Source organism: Megalops cyprinoides, chromosome 10, assembly GCF_013368585.1.
Source record: "Megalops cyprinoides isolate fMegCyp1 chromosome 10, fMegCyp1.pri, whole genome shotgun sequence".
In the NCBI taxonomy this organism is placed as follows: Eukaryota; Metazoa; Chordata; class Actinopteri; order Elopiformes; family Megalopidae; genus Megalops; species Megalops cyprinoides.
In genome coordinates this window covers 14,833,681-14,853,145 of record NC_050592.1, presented here as the reverse complement: position 1 = coordinate 14,853,145, position 19,465 = coordinate 14,833,681, and the positions used below count along the sequence as shown (strand labels likewise).

Sequence of the window (19,465 nt, the reverse complement as noted above, 5' to 3'; positions counted from 1 at the left end):
TTCAGCAAAATTAATCATAATCATTGTTGCAAATAAAATGTTTTTTAAGAAGCTAAATCACACTGTTTCACCTGAGCTTATGTAGGCCTTTTTAAATGTTTATTTAGTGTAAAGTTGGAAGGGCTGAGCAATAATGATTCCAAAATTAACACAATCATATTGTAACAAAATGTTCCCAGCTATCTCATTGTTTTATATAACATCAATGCATCATGAGCACACTGAAGGATGTTAAACTTAAAGGCATGTTAAGAAAAGAGTATATTTGCTAATTACATAGAAAAGTGTCATGATTAAATCAAAGTACAGTGTGGTTGTTTTTTTTTTTTCTAATATTTTATTCAGTCAAATTCTATTCATTTCAGTTTCCTGATATTCTGCAGCACAGTAAATGACTGGAATTATTGTCAACAATATGTGATTCACAGCTATACCAAAAGAAAATCTTAGTTTCTGGACTCAGCCACTGAGCTGGGGTGAAGATCTCTGAGAACCGATAAATTAATTGTAATGATTAATGGAAAACTTAGAGAAAGTATGAGATTCAAAAGCAAAGCAGCAGTGTGTCAGAGGCTCCCGTATTTACAAGCCAGGGGAGCTGAATATGGACAGCTGATCCCCCCTCCCGCAGTCATGTGATTGCCCCAATTGAAGCTGCTGTGCCCAGCCGTGGGGTCGCCCCAGCATGGGAGAGCACCATGTGGATGAACACTGGGGGGGCAGTGAGTGTAGCTCTTAGGACCAGCAGGAGCTCCAACTGAGTGATGAGATGTGTCTGTTTGCCCTTTGCCTGTTCATGTTTGTTTGATTGTTGCAACATGTTAGTTTATGCAAGGGTATAGCATTTCTTTTCTAATTAGGATTCCATATGTTACAATATGATACAGCACTATGGAAACCATTCCAGCTCCAATAGGGTCATACAAAATATACATCAAGAATAAAAATAAAATGAAAATGTAAAAGAACTGAATGAGCACTGTTAAAGTATTTTGCTGGTTTTCTTTGATGTCTAGTGGCTAGGTGACTGTTACTTTGCTGGGAGCCACTGAGAGGCATGCGCTATCAGGGTTGCGTCTTCTGGCTACAAAAATATGAATTATGAATTACTTGGATTCTCTGATTAAGAGCTTGCTGGAACAAACAGTAGGCCTCTAGAAGTGAAATTCTATGGAACCACACCTGCATAACAAGTTTTTAACTTGAAAACGTGTATGCAGTATGTGAGGGAATGTGTTGCCTGTCCCCCTCTCACTTACTCACTCACTGAAGGTTTTGCTCAATTCTACTCAGTAAACCTGCAAAATTAACATTTCGAATTGTCATTGGTCAGGAAAACCTCTTTTGGACAGACAGCAAGATGTCATGATGTCTACTCAGCAACCAATGTGCAATGGCAATGGCAATGGCAATGCATAACTGTCATTCTGCAAGACTGTAATTCAGGCTCTCCACTTTTTCCACTATGTCAAGAAAAGGATAAACTCACCTAATCAAGAAAATTCTTTTTATTATAAAATTAATAGCTCAAGTAAAGCTCAAACTAGCCCTTCAAGGCAGGAGTCTAGCACCCTTACCCACTAAATTTTCCAGGATAGTTGTGACTATACTACAACTATACAATACTGTAAACAGTATTTCAATTAGCAGTAACAACCTTAATACAGTATGTTCCATACCAAACAACACCATCTAGTGGTTAGTTCATAAAATTACTATATTAAGTTTTCTTACTGCAGTAACTAGTTTTACCCAATATTGTTGAATCTTTTAGCAAAAGAAAAATAATTGATTACGATTAATAGCTGATGATTTGAGAGATGTGTTGCAGTAAGATACTAAATCCAAAAATTAACATTTTCCATAAATATCTGCAACTTTGCCACTACTGCATGATATTATTGTCATATTAAATAACAGTGTCAGCTCAGAATATTGCTGCTATAAGCCTATGGATAACTCTGCTGACTAATTGACCTTCATCTTTTGATGCTTGCTCACACAATATATAAGGATATCTTGAAAATATGTACCATGGAGCTAAACAGTAGATTGAGAAATACTAGAATCTCCCTTATGAGAACAAGCAAGAAAGCTTAAATCTCAGGTATAATCATGAACAAATGCCAATTAATTTCATTTCAATGTTTCATGTTTACAATCTTTAGTTGTGGTCATGGATTTTCTCTTACATGATGAAATACTTTCCATGAGAAATTAATGTAAAATTGTAATCCTCAGTTTAAATACACACTGTAGGCTGACCTCAGGGTCAGCCTACACACACATGCTCTGAAACAACTCTACAAATGGTCGAAGTCATAACGTGAATTGCATACTGTAGCATAATTGCTTTGCTTACTTCAATACTGCCTTTAATCTACCTTTAGCAGTATGGTAACTTTGGCTAGTTGTTAGGGTGCCACCAAGGGCTCAGCTATACCATTTGTCTGTAGCACTTGTTTGGGATCAAATTCCAAGACGAGATACTATGGGTGGATCCAAAATGCCTCACAACAGGACAGATTTATGACTGAACTGACACTTGTTATTGAAAATCATTGTTATTACTGTGCTAAAATAATAAGTTATAATAAAAAAACTATATTAACAGTTATTATATTGATGTTATATTAACAGTGAATGCTAATATATTTTTATGGGGGTTTTTTGTGAGATATTGCCATGCAAACATTGCCGAAGACCTTATGAGGATTTACAGATATAGCTTGATAACAAACATAGCATTCAGTGCGTAACACTGAATTTGTGTAAATGTACATAAAAAAGGTCAATGAATGCTACTGGCTTGTGGACTTTTATATTGATATCTTTTTATCATTTATTACTAGCCTCTCACAACAGGAAGATTGTGCTGACATGCTCCATTCACCACAAAGCTGCCAGGAAACTACAATTGTCCTCACCACACCACACCACATCACACCACACCACATCATGTGATTCTTTACCATTTTTATAATTCCTTGGAGCTACCACTAGCAGTAGTATCAGTAGCGATGTGTGTGTGTGTGTATGTGTTGTGTGTGTGCTGGCATTCACAAAGTTCATTGTTCCTCGGTTGCTAAGACGTTTCTGTTTTCTCTCAGACTGCTTGCTGTGCGCCGTCCTCATACTTATTCTTTATGTAAAGTCTCCAGAGCCTGGTCACTTAGCAACCTCTCTTTATTGGATTCAGCTACTTCCCTGTGCCCTGTGTCCCTTCTCATATGATGAAACAGGGGCTGAGAACTTCAACCTTTACTGTTTAGTCCTCTTGGATATATGTACATTTCAATGGCTGAAAGGATGGACAGTGGTCTCTGTGACTGGTGAGTTTGAAACATAAAAAATGACACCGAGGTTTGTTTCACAGCTTCTAGGAAGTTTTAAATATTCGCTTTCGCAGTCATCATCAAATGTGCTGCATTTTTTGATAAAAAGAGTTGAAAAATTGTTGTAAGCTTAACAGTGAAATGAATTACCAACTGATCTAAAATTTTTTGAAGGTTGGATATGTAAATATGTGCTGTACAAGTGAAGATGGAAGGCATATAATCTATAAATTCTCTTTTTTTAAAACTTGTGAAATAATTTCTTCAAAAGCTTTTTTTCCAGTATTTTCTTTACTTTGTGCAATGACAATTGTGTCTTGTATTATGCAGCTTGCTATTGAAAAGTTTCAGAGCAAATAGTAATTGCTACAAGCCATTGGAAGGAGGGGTAGGAGAGTTCATATTTAGGTCATTATTTAAATATAATGGCAACTTGAGGCAGATTTCAGGTTGCAAGAAATCCTTTAGTAGCTCATGAGCTAGACATCCAATTGAATGTGGTGACCCTTCACTTTCTCCCCTGCAGAAAGTCAGACTGTCTTAAATTCCCTGAATCTAGCTCAATTGTCTTAAAATCTCTGTATCTATATCAGTGCTTTAGAATTGGTTTAAAAAATATGTTCTCACCAGTGGTATTCTCTCTGTAGATTATTCTTTATTTAGACAGCATGGCCACTATGCCTGACGATGTTTAAAAGATGATGGATTCCGACAAATATTTGGAGTCCCCGAATTCAATGTGCTTTGAGAAAAAGACCGTATTTTCAGCGGGCCAAGACTTGGCTTCGATTAGAAGCAAAGGATTTGTTCATCCTGAAACGATACATGACACCGATGTGTGGGAGTGGAAAGCGCCTGACTTCTCCCCAAAGCTGTACACATCTCTATGTCTGCCTTGGAAGAAGAGTGAAAACAGACGTCCAGCTTTATTCGTGTCCAACTCAAGAGAGACACTCCACGGGCTCAACAGAGTGAGCCAGATAGTTTTACCTGAGATTCATCCGAGGAAAGAACAACCATTCACTTTGCGATACCGGCCTCCCGATGCACTTGAAGCCAAGCTTACTTTTGTGAGAACAGGCAAATATCCTTCTCTAACCTATACCGACCCCAAACCTCATGATTTCAGACAGGTAAGGTGATCCACATAGCAAAATAATGATCTTAAATTTTTTAAACAAACATTCATATTCATGTTTATGCATCTGTATTTCACACATTCTTTCACACTTCCTTTAAAATGCATTATTTATCCATGCCCACACTTTACCTAGGTTTTAATTCAAACAGCCTCAGCAAAGTAATTGGTCACACAAGAGGGTACCCCATGAATGAAATGAAGGAATTATCTAATAATGCTTCACATTATTACTAATAACATTTTATGTGTTCATTTTCAATTTCAGTATGCTGATGATATACCAGAGATGGTGTTCACCCTTGAAAAGGATCCTGGAAACCTTAACTTCAAATCCCGGCACTTGAGTACAAGTCTGTATTTTTATTATTATTTCAGTAAATTTGCACTGCATCACCAGTGATTAGAATGATTCCTAAACATATAGTTAACATTTCTTTAGATCTTTTCTGGACTGACCTCAGATATACTGTGTTGTCTTACAGACTTTTCTTTATTGTACCTGCCTGTGCTATCCCTTTTTTTTCCCCGTGAAATTGTATCTTGAACAAATGACTTTTTTTCTTTTGTGGCTTTTTATTGAAGTTCCAGAGTATCACAGCAGCATTCAGTTATCATATAATCTAAAATGAAAAAAGATTGTTTTAAAAGAGCATCAACTGTAAATGAAATGCATGTGGACTTGGTGTGGAAGTACCCATAGAGTAATTCTTTTGCAGTTGGAGGGATCAGATCCTTGGGGAATGTCCAGCAGAGGGCGAGCATGAGGCGATTTGACACGTTTAAGCCAGCAGAGCCCAAATGGGATACACAGTTGATTCTCCCCAAGAGGCCTTGGCCCCCAAAGTCAGCATCCTATACAGTGAGTGAACTACATCAGTGCCACTCCAGATATTCAATTACAATCATGCTCTCTTAATTAATTACATTTAGTAGTAGTCTGGGGAATGTTGCCCAATGGTACTACAGCAGTGGACCATTTGGGAATTGAACCAGCAACCTTTAGGTGACTTCCCTAAGGACTAGGTGTAGGGGTAACCCTTAGTCCACCTCCTTACCACTACACTGCAACATTTTTTACCAGAAAAGATGTCACACAAGTTCTTGCAGCTCCCTTTTTGAGTTAAACTCAAGAATATAAATCAAACAGAACATAAATTTGACCTATCTGACCTCTGTTTTTCATTATCTGAAGAAAGTCCATACAGTTCTGTTAGGGCTCTAGGGGCTGGTTCATCAGTTTCCTCCACAACTTACTTTTGTAATGCTGCTTATCCTTTACATGCATGCCATGATAACTACTTCAACTCTCCAATTTCATTTGAGATCCCATTTTTAACAAAGCAAGTGTGACATGATTGATGACATAAACAGCCTATCCCATATGGTGGGTCAAGTAATAAAAATAATGACAGTGTGGTGTTTTGACATGTGACACCTCCTGCTTCACAGAGACACAGACGAAGGAGGGGAGTTCACAGTGCTCTAATGGACAGAGTAGAAGAGAAGCTCACCATCTCCTGGAAAAATGGATGATATTTTTCCCTTCCTGCTCCGTACTCACCTTCAAGCAAGTGAAGGGAGGGAAAGGTTACAGAACATCCCAATGTGCTGATGCAGGTTTAGTGGCCAGAACACTCTGCTGGATTCTGTGTTTTCACATTATTTTTAACGCAGTAGTGAGATCGTTTTTTTCTCAAAATCTGCAGCATGAGCACTGCTTTTTATTCTCTGAGAAATCTTTGCACCTTAAAGCATTGTCATTTAATGTATGATCAAGATGCTACTGTACATTATTTTAGCACAATGTATTTTTAATTTCTCTTTTAATAGCAGAAAATATTGATGCAATAACAGTCTGTTTCATTTGTTAGTATAAAATAAAGTGCAGAAGCAATCTTTTTACTTTACCTTAATTTTTTCCGCTGTCAGTTCACTTTGCATTGGCACATTACATTTCTTGGTTGTACCAGGTAAAATGGTTTGAGATTTTTTTTATGTTGTGGTACATTTTTGAAGAAAACATTTCATAAAGTTTCATAAAAATAAGGTGAGTTGAATGTTTGATACATATGATTGTATTTGCTGTACTTAATTATGATAAAAATGCATTGGAAAAAGTCAAAGAATAAGCACAAACTAAAATAGTCTATAATATCTTGCTGAATGCCTTACTATCCCTGTTTTCCACTGTTGGTAAAATGTGATTTTTCTACTGCACTAGAGCATTACACAAATGCATTAAAAGATTAATTTGGTTATGATTGGCCAATGCATGATGACACCTTCCTCACACCTTATTCTCCTCCATTTGTCACTTGCAGAGCTGTCTGACACAAGTTGGTTTGCATTTTCAAAATACCAGAAATGCGCTATTAAAATGTATTTGCATTTTTGGCTTCAAAATCATTGGCACTCCATCTCAGACAGCATGTGCCCCAGAGCTAAATTACTTGAGGAGTATCCTCAAATTTCCTGCACTACTGGAGGAACATATACAATAAAAACATGTACAGCATGCACAACTCCCTCTTCACAAATTCCATAAGTCACCTGAAGGTGGAGTAAATCTTGAATCTGTGTCCTTAATGACAGCTGGGGTCTTGCTTGAGTGGTGGTTGTGCAGACATATTCTCAAATCTCGAGAGGTGCTTCAAACGGGTGTCTCTCTAAGTGTAGGACTTGGTGTCTAATTGGTAAGACCACCTTTTGTAGATGGAGGCAGTTTTTGTAGTGTGCTCATAATGCAAATCATTGACATCATGATTTTCAGGAAGATTATTTCTTTGTTTGGGAATCCTGAATCTGAATCTGCACGGTAAAAATGCACTAAATATGGAATAAGTAATTTGTAGTCAGGGTTAAATGTAAGATTTTAGGCAATGTTTATATTATCAAGTAGGTCATATGTGTACTGTATTCATAACAATTAAAAATGGAACCATTCATGATCCATTGCCATATCACACAGCTGTCGCTAAAGAAGCGTAGTAGCCGCATTGTTTCCTAATACTTTAATGTGGGTTGTCTGTGTGTACACATGGACACACCCACTCAGTGCAGTTTGAAGAGTGCTGTGCCTCGCTTCTGCTAATTTAGTTCTCACTTGAAAGAGAGAGACACACATTGAGAAGCTTTCACCATCTGGGCAGCGACTGGTTCCACTTAACCGGCAAGATGGGACTGAGCCACAAGGAGTTTGAGAAGGCGGGGAAGTCCACCGGGCTCCTGATCTGGAGGATTGAGAACATGGAGCTGGCACCTGTATTGGAGAGTCTCCATGGTAACTTCTATGTGGGGGATGCCTACCTCATCCTGCGTACAGTCAAGCAGGGAAACAGCTATTGCTACGACCTGCACTTCTGGCTAGGTGAGTGAAACAGTTCTCGTGAACAGCATGAGCAATTGTCATCTGTTAGATTACCGACACATGGAACCACAGGTGACATAGCAGCACAGGTTCAAGTCCATTACAGAAACAACTACATTTGAATTACATACATGACACACTTCTTTTATGACACACTGTGTATTATGTTCTTCAATATTGGCTCGAAATGAGAAAGAAAGGCTAGATAAGTATGGGTTGCTAAATGTAATAGATATCATAATATCATAGATATTAATATGGTATTCTCATATGTGTTTGTTTTTTACATATTCTTACACATGAAGAATAGTGTAAATATTCAGCTTTGTGGCATGCACTCTTTGACAGTTCAGGAAAGGCACAAAACAAAGACAGCACAATGGAGGTCAATCTTTGGACAGGTGTTTATTTAGCTACAGGGCAAGCAAGCCAACACAAACACTCAAAGGATTAATCAAATATTCAGGTTTAACTTCATAAGTTCACTGCATAAACATGCCATTGCTGCAGGTGTTCTTCTGGTTCTTGCTTTCACTTCCTAGTATCTCCATCCTCATGATGTTAAATGTTATGTTGCAACCCAGTTGCTGGTGGCATTTAAAGATGGTGTAAGTGGACATCGTCATGAACTAGTCATTCCCAATTGTCATAAACAGGTGACTGCTTGTGATGAGTCAAAGCATTTCTTGAGATGTATTTTTAGATTTGGTGTTGCTTAATGTGGACATCATCTGCTCACATGTTGATGACTGTAGTGCCTGGTCTGTTCACCATTACATTGTTCTTCTGCTTCTTCTACTTCTTCTAGAATATGAGCTTTATTTTCATATACTTAATTGCTTTGAATGAACTGAATTAAATTCAAGATGAATGGAATAAATATTTGAAGTCCTTGTCACAAAACAGATACAAGTTTACACTTGTTTACAAGTTCACTTTACAAATTATATTTACAAATTATATACTTGTTTGTTATAGCTTATTGGAAGTTATAGCACCTTATATGTTTTTTTTTACATTAAGAAAATGTCAGTCTTTGTTTAACTTGCCTTTCATATCATTCACAACTTAGATCTTTCAAGAAATATTTGCCCAATGAATTAGAAATTAATTTCACTTTTATTTAGAAATTTACCAAGTCAAATAAAATAATACACTGTCATAGGTGAACAAAACAAATTAAAGATGTATCTGACATTGGAGTGTAACAGTTAATTTTCATGAATTTTTATCTATCTTGAACAAATATTTGTCATCTGAAAAGTTGCATAATGTGTATCACAGTTTTCCAGCCACATGTTAGATTTGTGAAATGTTAAATGAGTTCCTCAATAAGATGTCCTATCTCCTGTTGGTGTGTCAAGCATACAAAGAACCTTACAAAGAAACAATGGAGATTACAGTCAGTTCATTCAAACCTGTGCTTGATTCAAACTTGTGTGGGCAGGTAAAGAGTGCAGTCAGGATGAGAGCACCTGCGCCGCCATCTTCACCGTGCAGATGGATGATTACCTGGGAGGAAAACCTGTTCAATACAGAGAACTGCAAGGGTTTGAGTCCACAACCTTCACCAGCTACTTTAAGGGAGGAATCACGTACAAGGTGCCATTAACTTACAGACAGGATGTATTTTTGTGGGTTGACAGCTGTCAATGCTTATTCAACAGGAAGTGATAACAGTGAATGCAAAAACACATTTTGTGCAGTAAGAGATTAGGACAAACTATGACATGTATCCAGTGTCTTTATTGCATTTATTGAAAGCATTGCGTGTTAACAGTTTTCTGCAGGACCACTGTCTATTTTACTTTTTAGAGATGATTTGTTTAGAGCAAAAGGCAAAAAGCAACTTCCTCTTTTGAAAGGAGAGGTACTAAAGCAAGCTGTCACAAAATTTATGTATATATATATATATATATATATATATATATATATATATATATATGAGCATTGTAGTGAGAAGCATTGAGTCACACATTACAAGTCACACAATACGCTACAGCACACACATACTACAGTGGACACTTCTTGGAGGAAAGATGCTTCTCTGTTGACAAAATCGGAACAACTTGCAGGTGCCTGATGCATCAAACGGTACTTTGAGGGTGGTGAGATGAGGAAGACTTGGTCAACAAGTCATGCTCACCCCTATCCCTCACTGAATGAGGCTGTTTTGTTCCATTGCTGTGGGCCTCCAGTCATTGCTGGCAAATTGAACTCGAGTAGTAGAGCTCAGCTTGCATCCAAAGGGAATACCTTAACTTCTGAGCCACTGAGGAGCCCAGGCTTTTAATAAAATGTATTAAATTTAACTGCAACACTCTACAATAAGGAAAACCTGTTTATATTTGTAACTCAAAATACAAATATACACTCGCACACTGGAGTCTGATTGCCTGGAGGTCTGAGAGATATACTGAATTATTATGTTTGGCAAAAGCCAGCAGGTGTTCCATGAATTTGGCAAGAGATGCATGAAAGGAGCACAATGCTTATGTAAAGTGGAATATGGAGTAACGTGCATGCTTTCTCCTTTAGGCAGGAGGGGTGGCTTCAGGGTTCCATCATGTGGTCACCAACGACCTGACAGCAGAGAGACTCTTCCACATCAAAGGCAGACGTGTGGTTAGAGCGACAGAGGTGCCCCTCACCTGGTCCAGCTTCAACAAAGGGGACTGCTTCATCGTGGATCTGGGTGCAGTAAGGGTCCATATTGCTGTTACATCACACAGCAATATTGCAAACTTATATGCACTACTGTTTTTTTTACAGAATATATACTCAGAAACAAAATTAGTTGTTGCACCAGAGTACCATTGAAAAAAGGTAACTGCCTCAGCAGACATGCGCACAAAATTTGCTTTCAAAATGAATACTTTCATAATGCTTTGTAAAATAAATTGATGCATAGTGCAACACATATCCTGACACTTTGGCTGTGTTACAATCTGTTAAAATTCTACAGAACAACAATGATCATAGTATATGTGCAGGCACAGAAGAAAGACACACAGCTGTCATTTCCCCTCTGGGTTCTCCTTCCAGGTAATATACCAGTGGTGCGGCTCCAACTGCAATAAGTTTGAGAGGCTGAAAGCTGCACAGGTGGCAACTGGTATCCGTGACAATGAACGGAATGGAAGAGCTAAGCTTATTGTGGTAGAAGAGGGAAGTGAACCCCTTGGCATGACAAAGGTAACAACATAAAAACCACTCATCAAAAATGTTTAATTGTACATTTATTGCTGATTTTTATATATATATATATATATATATATATATATATATATATATATATATATATATATATATATATATATATATATCACACCATAACACTTTCTTTGACTTGGTCATGTAAGCATGTGGTTTAGCCAGTTGTTTCAATCAGTATTGCCACTCTACGTGAAAATGAGAGAATGAAAGCATTAAAACCTGATGAACTGCATCCCAGCTATTTCTTAGATTTCTTAGATTCTTAGAGAAAAAGAAAAGAAAATTTTGAAAGAAAAAGAGAGAACCTTTGATCTACACACCGTTTGCTCATTGAGCGATAAGTTAGGTCCTTTTTTCTTTCAGAAGAACAGAGATGCGTGACATCCAAATGATTAAATATTCTATAGAACCATACATAAAATATTGAAACAGTGCAATCACCTATCAGTTTTTTTTTTTATGAAGAACATAGGTGTATAAGACCTTAAGCTAAATGATGCAGTCTTTTCATCAATATATGCAGATATGTTATGAATGTTTTTTTACTTTCATTTTGTCTGAGCTGGGAGTGGTTTCCCAAGCAGCATTCTTGGATGTTTTTTTTTTTTCACAATCCTTTTACCTGTGAAGCTGGTTTTTTGGAGCAGTTTTATAACTCTGAAAAATACCTCCAACATTTTTAAATGACTGAAGCTTCTCCAGAATCAAAACATAAACTGAAATCATACCATTCTCTTGTCAGGTCAGTGCTGTTGTTACAGTTTTATGGATGTTATGTTCTAATTACAATACAACATGCCAGGATCAGCAATTTATATGATAGATCATAAAGGATACAGTAATCTGTGGGTTCTCTCACTTTGTCCTAGTTAGCATCTAAATAGTATTCAATCCATTATCCAAGGTTGCACGGCACAAAACTAAATTATTTATAATGATAATGTACTTACAGATTCAGAATCTATTCCAATCATAAACAATTTCCCATAATTATGAATTATACATGTAGTTCAGATATGAAATGCTAAAGCATTACATTTATGTTTTTGAGTTTGTTGTCAACAAGCAAAGGGTATTACGCTATGAGCATCTCAATAAACCTTTGCACGAGGTTTACGTTATGTTTGTTGGCAACAATGGGTAGTCACTGAGTTATATATTCATAACTCAAATACATGACTATATGTTAACACCTTTGAAAAAGGAACTGAGGGTTTTTATTATTATTTTAGTCTGTATTTCTGTCTGTGTTTTGACTATGTACAGTATGTGTGTTCCAGTATTACTGGTTTGAGTTTAAATTAGCCCTGGGCTGAGAGCTATTCATGAATATGTCAACAGGATATATAATATCCCTGTTCTTGAGAATTTGCATCAGACCTTTTCCTTGTGTTTGCTCAGCAGTCATGGTACCTTTTATACTATCTTACATGCGAATAATGACTGTAGTTCATAGGAAATGGTCATAAAAATAGAATCACACCTTGATAATAAAGTAATACATAACCAAAATGTTTAATGCTTAAAGATTCGCTTTTATTGCACTTCCACTGAGGTACAATGAAGTAGTTTGCCTAATTATGATATTAATGTGCTATTTTTTCTCACTCTGAACAACTGCTCCATGTCATGAGTGTTCTCTTTTGTAAAGTGCGAAATGGGCATCATCTCTTTGTTGGGTTGTGGAGTGATAACCTCCTCCGAGTTTGTTTGAATCAGCTGTTTGCAAGGCCGGAAATATGTCAGTACATTTGCAGAGACTGTAAGGAATACTGTCCAGCTCCTGTTAATAATTTTGGTTGCGTCTCCTCAGTGTTGCTCAGGCGCCGATCTTTGGTCACATGTGGGAGGGCAAAACATTGTTTTAAAACAATCCTCTGCTTCTTTTCCAAAGCGAAATACTGGACATAGAAAATGCAAAAAGTATTCGACTATGTATTATACATGTGGATTCCAGTGCCAGCAGCTAGTGCATGAATGGCCACAACTTTGAAAAAAAATAATAAACATGACTTCTTCTGTCTGGACTGCCTGCTCAGGGGGGGGTCAGCTCAACACTGACCCCCCCCCCCCCCCCCCCCCACCCAAACTAATATTGACTGTCAGTTACACTCCACCTAACCTTTTAAGTAAACATGATACAGTTTCACATGCATGCTAACCCAGTTATCTATGGGCCAGACAATATTCCTTTTACACTTTACATCACATGACACAAGGTAACAAAGAAACTTAGAACTGCAAACAGCACTTGAAAATTTACGGGTTATTCAAACTAAACATACATTGAAAATGACATGATTTATTTGGTTAACAGTTGTCCTTATCCAGGACGACTTCCTGGATGTAATAAATGCCTCTGGTTCTCAAGTGTTGAACCATCAAAACTTTAAACTGAGACGAAACACATTGCTGCAAATCGTCCCACTGAGTGACATTATTTCACATTGAAAGTTTTTGACAATTTCCTGTTTTAGGCAGAACACTCACATTCTGTTTTGTTATCTGTCTTATCTGTTTTTTTTCTGTTTTGTTATCTTATTTTGGTTAGAGCACTCTTCAAGAGATCAGGATAATCTCTTGAATGCTGGTTTTGTCATTTTACTGTTGGTAGTAGTCCATTGTTGTGTGCACATCCAAAATATTCAGAAAATTCTACCACATTATTTATTAATTGAATTAGCTTATTTTATCCTCTAGGCAAACAAGTTCAGATTTAGCTGATTAACCATGTAATGTTGAAAATAAATGTTATTAATATTTGTTGTTCAATAGGTCCTGGGAACTAAACCAGACCTTCCTGATGGGGATGATAAGGATGATGTGGTGGCAGATGTATCCAATCGCAAAATGGCCAAACTCTACATGGTATGGAGGTTCATTTAAATGCAAGGCACATGCACACAAAACAAGCTAGCACTCTGCACCACTGCACATTACCAAAACATGGACGTAAAAGGTCACAGGCTATTGTCATTGCTCTCACAGGTGTCGGATGCAACCGGGACCATGAGGGTATCTCTGGTGTCTGAGGAGAATCCCTTCTCACAGACACTGCTCCTGTCAGATGAGTGCTTCATTCTGGACCATGGAGGAAATGGGATAATATTTGTGTGGAAAGGTATTTCTCCTCCTGATCGGTGGCAGTCATCTGCTACCATTTGATATGTGCAGTCACTTTGATTTACTTTCTCTGAACTGTAAGAGGCACAGCAAAACATAACAGCGTGCATCACTGATCACTAACATGCATGACACGTTGTAAGATATTTCATGGTCACGTCATTATCTCCATGTTCCTCTCACACGGTTACATTTGCCCCTTTTAGGCATGAGGGCAAACAAGGGCGAGAGGAAGGAAGCGATGAAAACGGCTGAGAGCTTCATCAGACAGATGGGTTATGTGCAGAACACCCAGGTTTGTCCTAGTTCATGTGAAAGTGAACTGAGTAACCCCAAGATAGGCTCTGTTTCCCTTACAACACTTGGCAAAGTGTTTGGTTGGAAGCATCAAGCATTTAATTGGTTATGTCATTTATTTACATTTGATTAATCTAATTTATTTTTTTCCCTGAGATAATTTCTTAGCAGAAAACATTGATGTCATATATGTCATATTATAAATGGAAAAGTCCTGATTGTTTCAGAGAATGGCCCTAGATGCCCTTTAAGAACATTTGCATTATATACGGACAAATGTGGGCCACATTAGAGAAAAAGAAACAAGGCAAAACCCGGACCCAAAACCCAGGTAAATCTATTAATCATCTAATTTCTGAACTCCAGATTCAAGTTCTTCCAGAGGGGGGTGAAACTCCTATGTTCAAGCAGTTCTTTCAGAACTGGAAGGACAAAGACCAAAGTGATGGATTTGGGAAGGTTTTTGTCACAGAGAGAATCGCTCACATTCAACAGGAAGAGTTTGATGCCTCCAAGCTCCACAAATCCCACCACATGGCAGCTAAGTACAAGATGGTGGATGATGGAACAGGTGATACAAAGGTAATGAACCACTTTTCTCTGAAGTCACCTCAACACATATCATGTAACACTGGACTACAATCTCACGCTTAACCTATCATTATTGCACTCAGGGGACATTGCAGTCCTTACAAATATATATTGACAGGCTAGAACATTTGTTTTTGACATGTTTCTCACACCCTACCTCAACCTGGTCCGAGAACACAATATAAAACTGCTACACATTAAGCGCACATACAGAATTGTGAACAATTATACAGTGATTATGCTATGAGTTATGGAAAAAGTTGTTGCTTCCCCCGAACCCCTGCCAAAGAAATGCTTCCAAACATTGGATAATTGGGAAACGTTGACCAATAGTAAGAGCCGGAATACTGTCCAAAACTACAGTTGAAAACCCAATTGAGAGAATGATTGCATATTGTGTTGCAACAATGAGAAGACAAATTGTCATTAATAAAGAAAGCTTCCCAAGTGTTAGCTTAAATACATAAAAAATACCATCCAACTCTCATTGCCACATGTTGTTACTACTCAGAATGAAAGCCACTGCACCAGTGATTTTAGATAATGTCTGCTAATTTGTATTTACCTCAGACTATGGAACAAGGAAACCTTCCGTTGGCTGAAAAGACGATGGATATGATTGCATCAGATAATATTTATGACAAATGAGGCACTATGTGTACAGCATATTTTCCTTTTATTAACCCTCAGAAGAAACACACAGGTCTCCTGTTAAAAATGTGTTGCAGATATGGAGAGTGGAAAGCAGTGGCAGAGTTCCAGTTGACCCAAAAACGTACGGACAGTTCTATGGTGGTGACTGTTACATCATTCTGTACACGTATGCCAAAGGGCAAATCATCTACACCTGGTAAGTCATCCTCATGTTGTAAGTTATCACTGACTTTTAATGCTATCTCCTTTAGATTGAAGGATGCCATTTGGAAAAGCGAAATACATAATTATTATTGTCATAATATTAAATTGCATCACAGACATCTTCACATACCACTATCATGTTTTTTTTTACATTCAACAACAGTGTCCCACCTATCCCACCACATAGCTAATACACAAACCTATCATACATCTTTAAAATAACTGTCCAGAACTGAACCATCACTGTAATCAATAACCACTGAGCTTTTATTTCACTCGATATGCTTCCCAAACCTTCCATGTAAAGTTGTTTATGTTTGGTGGCCAGCACACATTCGGCTAAATGTACAGTACATGTCATAGTTAGCTAGGTAACAAAACTAATTCCATAGTTACTATTATAATCTATTAGACCTATTATAATCTCCTGCATTCTGGTAAACTATCTTTCTGTTTGCTGTCAAAATCCTCCTGATCTTGATTCCCAAGTCACAGATAGCCATATCACTGAGCCATGTCTCTTGTTTCTGTTACACTTAGTCAGGGTAATCAACTACTGACTAAATTCCCCACCATAACCAATCGATATCCTATATTCAGGCAGGGCTCAAGTGCTTCTCGAGACGAGCTCACGCACTCTGCCTTCCTCACTGTGGAGCTGGACCGCTCATTGGGGGGGTGTGCTGTGCAGGTGAGACTCTCTGTGTGGGGTACAGTGGGGAATAGACACTAGAGGATATTTTTAATCTTTTATCCTCAACTGTATGTCTTCCATAATTATTTTTGACTTACATTACTGTAGGATTTGCTTTGTGTATAGGGGAAATTTGGTAAATGTGTCAGATAGTATTCCCAGAATTCCAATCTTCCACCTCAGCAAGCCCATGATGTTGAACTCATTAAAAAAGCCTCCAGATTGATTTTTTGATGACCTTTTGTGGACCCATGGTTGTTGATTAAATATGGCTCAGTGCACTGTTTGATTCTGCCATCTAGTGGCTGCACAGAACAGTGCTTGTTCTCAAATTTTATTAGAAGGAGGGAGTTTGGAACAGAGGTCAAGAAATAGTCCCTTCCAATTATTCTCTTTCATTCAATCAGGCACATACATAACTTTTACTTAACCTTACTTTGGTAGTTTCATGACAGAAGATGATGACAGAAAGATGACTATGTTAGCAAATAGAAATCTCTTGGAGCGGCAGCTCAGAGGGTGGATTGGTTTTATGCAATTTCTTCAGAAGGCAGTACAAAGGACTGCACAGAAAGCTACACATTAAAGTCGTGGTTTCTTTCAGGTCAGAGTGTCTCAGGGCAAGGAGCCAGCTCATTTGCTGAGCCTGTTCAAAGAGAAACCTCTTATCGTGTTCAAAAACGGGACATCTCGTAAAGGGGGCCAGGCATCCGCAGCTCCCACTCGGCTCTTCCAAGTGCGTCATAACTTGGCAACCATCACACGCATCTCAGAGGTCAGAATGGAAACTGCAGTGTTGACCCTTATCAAGTTTCATGTTCATGTAATACTGTAATTTGAGGAAATATAATTGCTTTAAGTGTTTCTTAAAATTGCTCTATGTCTAAGTTGTTATGGCTTATTGGTTAAAAACAGGTGCATTAAACTGCTGGCAATTCAATGCCATCGCAGACATGAATGGAAGCTACTTGTTGCAGAACATGGTTGTTACAAAATACTGGACTTTTGCTAATGAAGTATCTCTTGGCCTCCTATGTGTTCTGTATGCCAGGTCGAGGCTGAGGCACAGAGCCTGAACTCTAATGATGCCTACCTGCTGAAGATGCCGCAGGGGCAAGGGTACATCTGGGTAGGCAAGGGGGCGAGTGAGGAGGAGGTGCAAGGGGCAATGTACATCAGTGAGCAGCTGAACTGCCAGTCCAGCAAGATCACAGAGGGACAGGAACCAGGTGAGGCCACACACCTGAGCACTGTATCCAGCTCTCACAGATCTGTGCATGGTAGCCAGCTCATAGACACCTATGTATAGAGGAGAAAGCTTCAGAGTTTATGAAGATGAAGTTTGACTGAAGAACAGAGGATACAATTTCAAAGTACCTCTTCCCACACTTATGGTATTTTCAATTCAGTGTCTGTTTCAACAAGTGTATCAATTGCAATATACAATATACATCAATAACCAATATATAGCATTTGATATCACTCATTTCTATCTGTACAGGAGCTGTAGAAAACCATTGTTTATACTGTACCTCACCTCAGTTGTGTTCATCTAGCACCAGTTTTTGACTGCAGTTGCATAATAGTCCTTAAAATGTTTCTCTTTGTTCGTGCAGCTGACTTCTGGGGGAAGTTAGGTGGGAAAAAAGAATATCAGACATCACCAAGGCTCGAGAGCAAAACTGTCATTCACCCACCACGCTTGTTCGCCTGCTCAAACAAGACTGGCAAGTTCATTGTAAGTATGTAACCTCTTCATTCTTTATGTGACTGGGAAGAAATGCAAAAAGGTGGTGAGAGGCCCTGCAGTAGTTGTGATGCTGTAGTAATTTCAAGGTTGCAGGTTCGAGCACAGGCATTACTGTTGTACCCTGGAGACACCTGACCCTTAATGGCCTCTGCAAGGACCTTACTTAGGAACTTTTTATTGAAATCTGTGAAAGTATAAGAACATCTGTTAACTACGAAATTAATTTAAGTATCAGTCAGAATGCTACCTATAACAAGTTCAATAACAGGCTGCCCCTTCTAGTGCTCCATGACCTCTAGTGGTGAAACTTTGTTACTGCACCATTGCAGACAGCCATAGAGTACACTCCAACAGATGCAGAGAGGCAAATACAGTACCCCCAAAGCAAGGGTAGAAAGACATCTGGAAAACAGTGTTTGAGAAACAAAAAAAGTAATTTTTCAATTTTGCAGATTGAAGAAGTTCCAGGAGATTTTACCCAGGATGATTTAGCTGAAGATGATGTGATGCTGTTAGATATCTGGGATCAGGTCTGTCAAGCATTATTGTGGCTTTCCTCTTTATATAAGTTTACAGGGACGATTTGAATTGTGCACATTCAGTGATATTTTATTGAAATTTCTTTTAAGGTGTTTATATGGATTGGAAAAGATGCCAATGAAACTGAGAAAACAGAATCTCTGAAGTCAGGTGGGAAGTCATGAATTTTTATCCCAGATTACCTTCACCTTATTTTACACCTTTCAGGGTGTAAGTGACTACACTTTGTAAATTACTTAGAGAGCCCACAATGTTGCTTGTATTCAGTGCAACTTGTTTATCTAATAACTTATTTTATTTAATTGCTGTTAAGCTTTATTCAGGCAGCTTTCTTTCTTTTTTATATATAATTAATGGGAACTATCTTTTCCACGCTGCAGCAAAGACTTACATCGAGACAGATCCAGCAGGCCGGGACAAAAGGACCCCGGTGGTGATTGTAAAACAGGGACATGAGCCCCCCACATTCACAGGCTGGTTTTTGGGCTGGGATGCAGCACGGTGGGACTCTGACCATGTTGCCAAAGCAATGAAATCACTACAAATCGCATGA

General features: G+C 38.2%; 2 protein-coding genes across 2 annotated transcripts; both read left to right on the top strand.

The window, feature by feature from the left end:
• The first annotated feature begins 3,253 nt into the window (after positions 1–3,253).
• si:dkey-30e9.6 (uncharacterized protein LOC564083 homolog) lies at positions 3,254–6,009 on the top strand. Its single transcript, XM_036538721.1, has 5 exons — positions 3,254–3,332; positions 3,983–4,468; positions 4,742–4,826; positions 5,193–5,335; positions 5,926–6,009. The coding sequence occupies exons 2-5, from the start codon at positions 4,034–4,036 to the stop codon at positions 6,007–6,009; spliced, it is 747 nt and encodes a 248-aa protein (XP_036394614.1). The 5' UTR covers positions 3,254–3,332; positions 3,983–4,033.
• A 1,641-nt stretch (positions 6,010–7,650) lies between these two features.
• LOC118784478 (adseverin-like) lies at positions 7,651–19,465 on the top strand. Its single transcript, XM_036538720.1, has 16 exons — positions 7,651–7,843; positions 9,291–9,445; positions 10,382–10,543; positions 10,889–11,038; positions 13,835–13,927; positions 14,048–14,180; positions 14,389–14,477; positions 14,846–15,061; positions 15,799–15,920; positions 16,529–16,619; positions 17,227–17,397; positions 17,674–17,851; positions 18,239–18,360; positions 18,825–18,902; positions 19,002–19,062; positions 19,293–19,465. The coding sequence occupies exons 1-16, from the start codon at positions 7,651–7,653 to the stop codon at positions 19,463–19,465; spliced, it is 2,187 nt and encodes a 728-aa protein (XP_036394613.1).

Excerpts from the sequence above, each read along its gene's own strand:
- si:dkey-30e9.6 (XM_036538721.1), top strand. The coding sequence starts at position 4,034 with ATGATGGATTCCGACAAATATTTGGAGTCCCCGAATTCAATGTGCTTT. Across the intron at positions 4,827-5,192 it reads ATCCCGGCACTTGAGTACAA|TTGGAGGGATCAGATCCTTG; the intron begins GTCTGTATTTTT and ends ATTCTTTTGCAG. Across the intron at positions 5,336-5,925 it reads CAAAGTCAGCATCCTATACA|AGACACAGACGAAGGAGGGG; the intron begins GTGAGTGAACTA and ends CCTGCTTCACAG.
- LOC118784478 (XM_036538720.1), top strand. The coding sequence starts at position 7,651 with ATGGGACTGAGCCACAAGGAGTTTGAGAAGGCGGGGAAGTCCACCGGG. Across the intron at positions 14,478-14,845 it reads GTTATGTGCAGAACACCCAG|ATTCAAGTTCTTCCAGAGGG; the intron begins GTTTGTCCTAGT and ends TCTGAACTCCAG. Across the intron at positions 19,063-19,292 it reads AACAGAATCTCTGAAGTCAG|CAAAGACTTACATCGAGACA; the intron begins GTGGGAAGTCAT and ends TCCACGCTGCAG.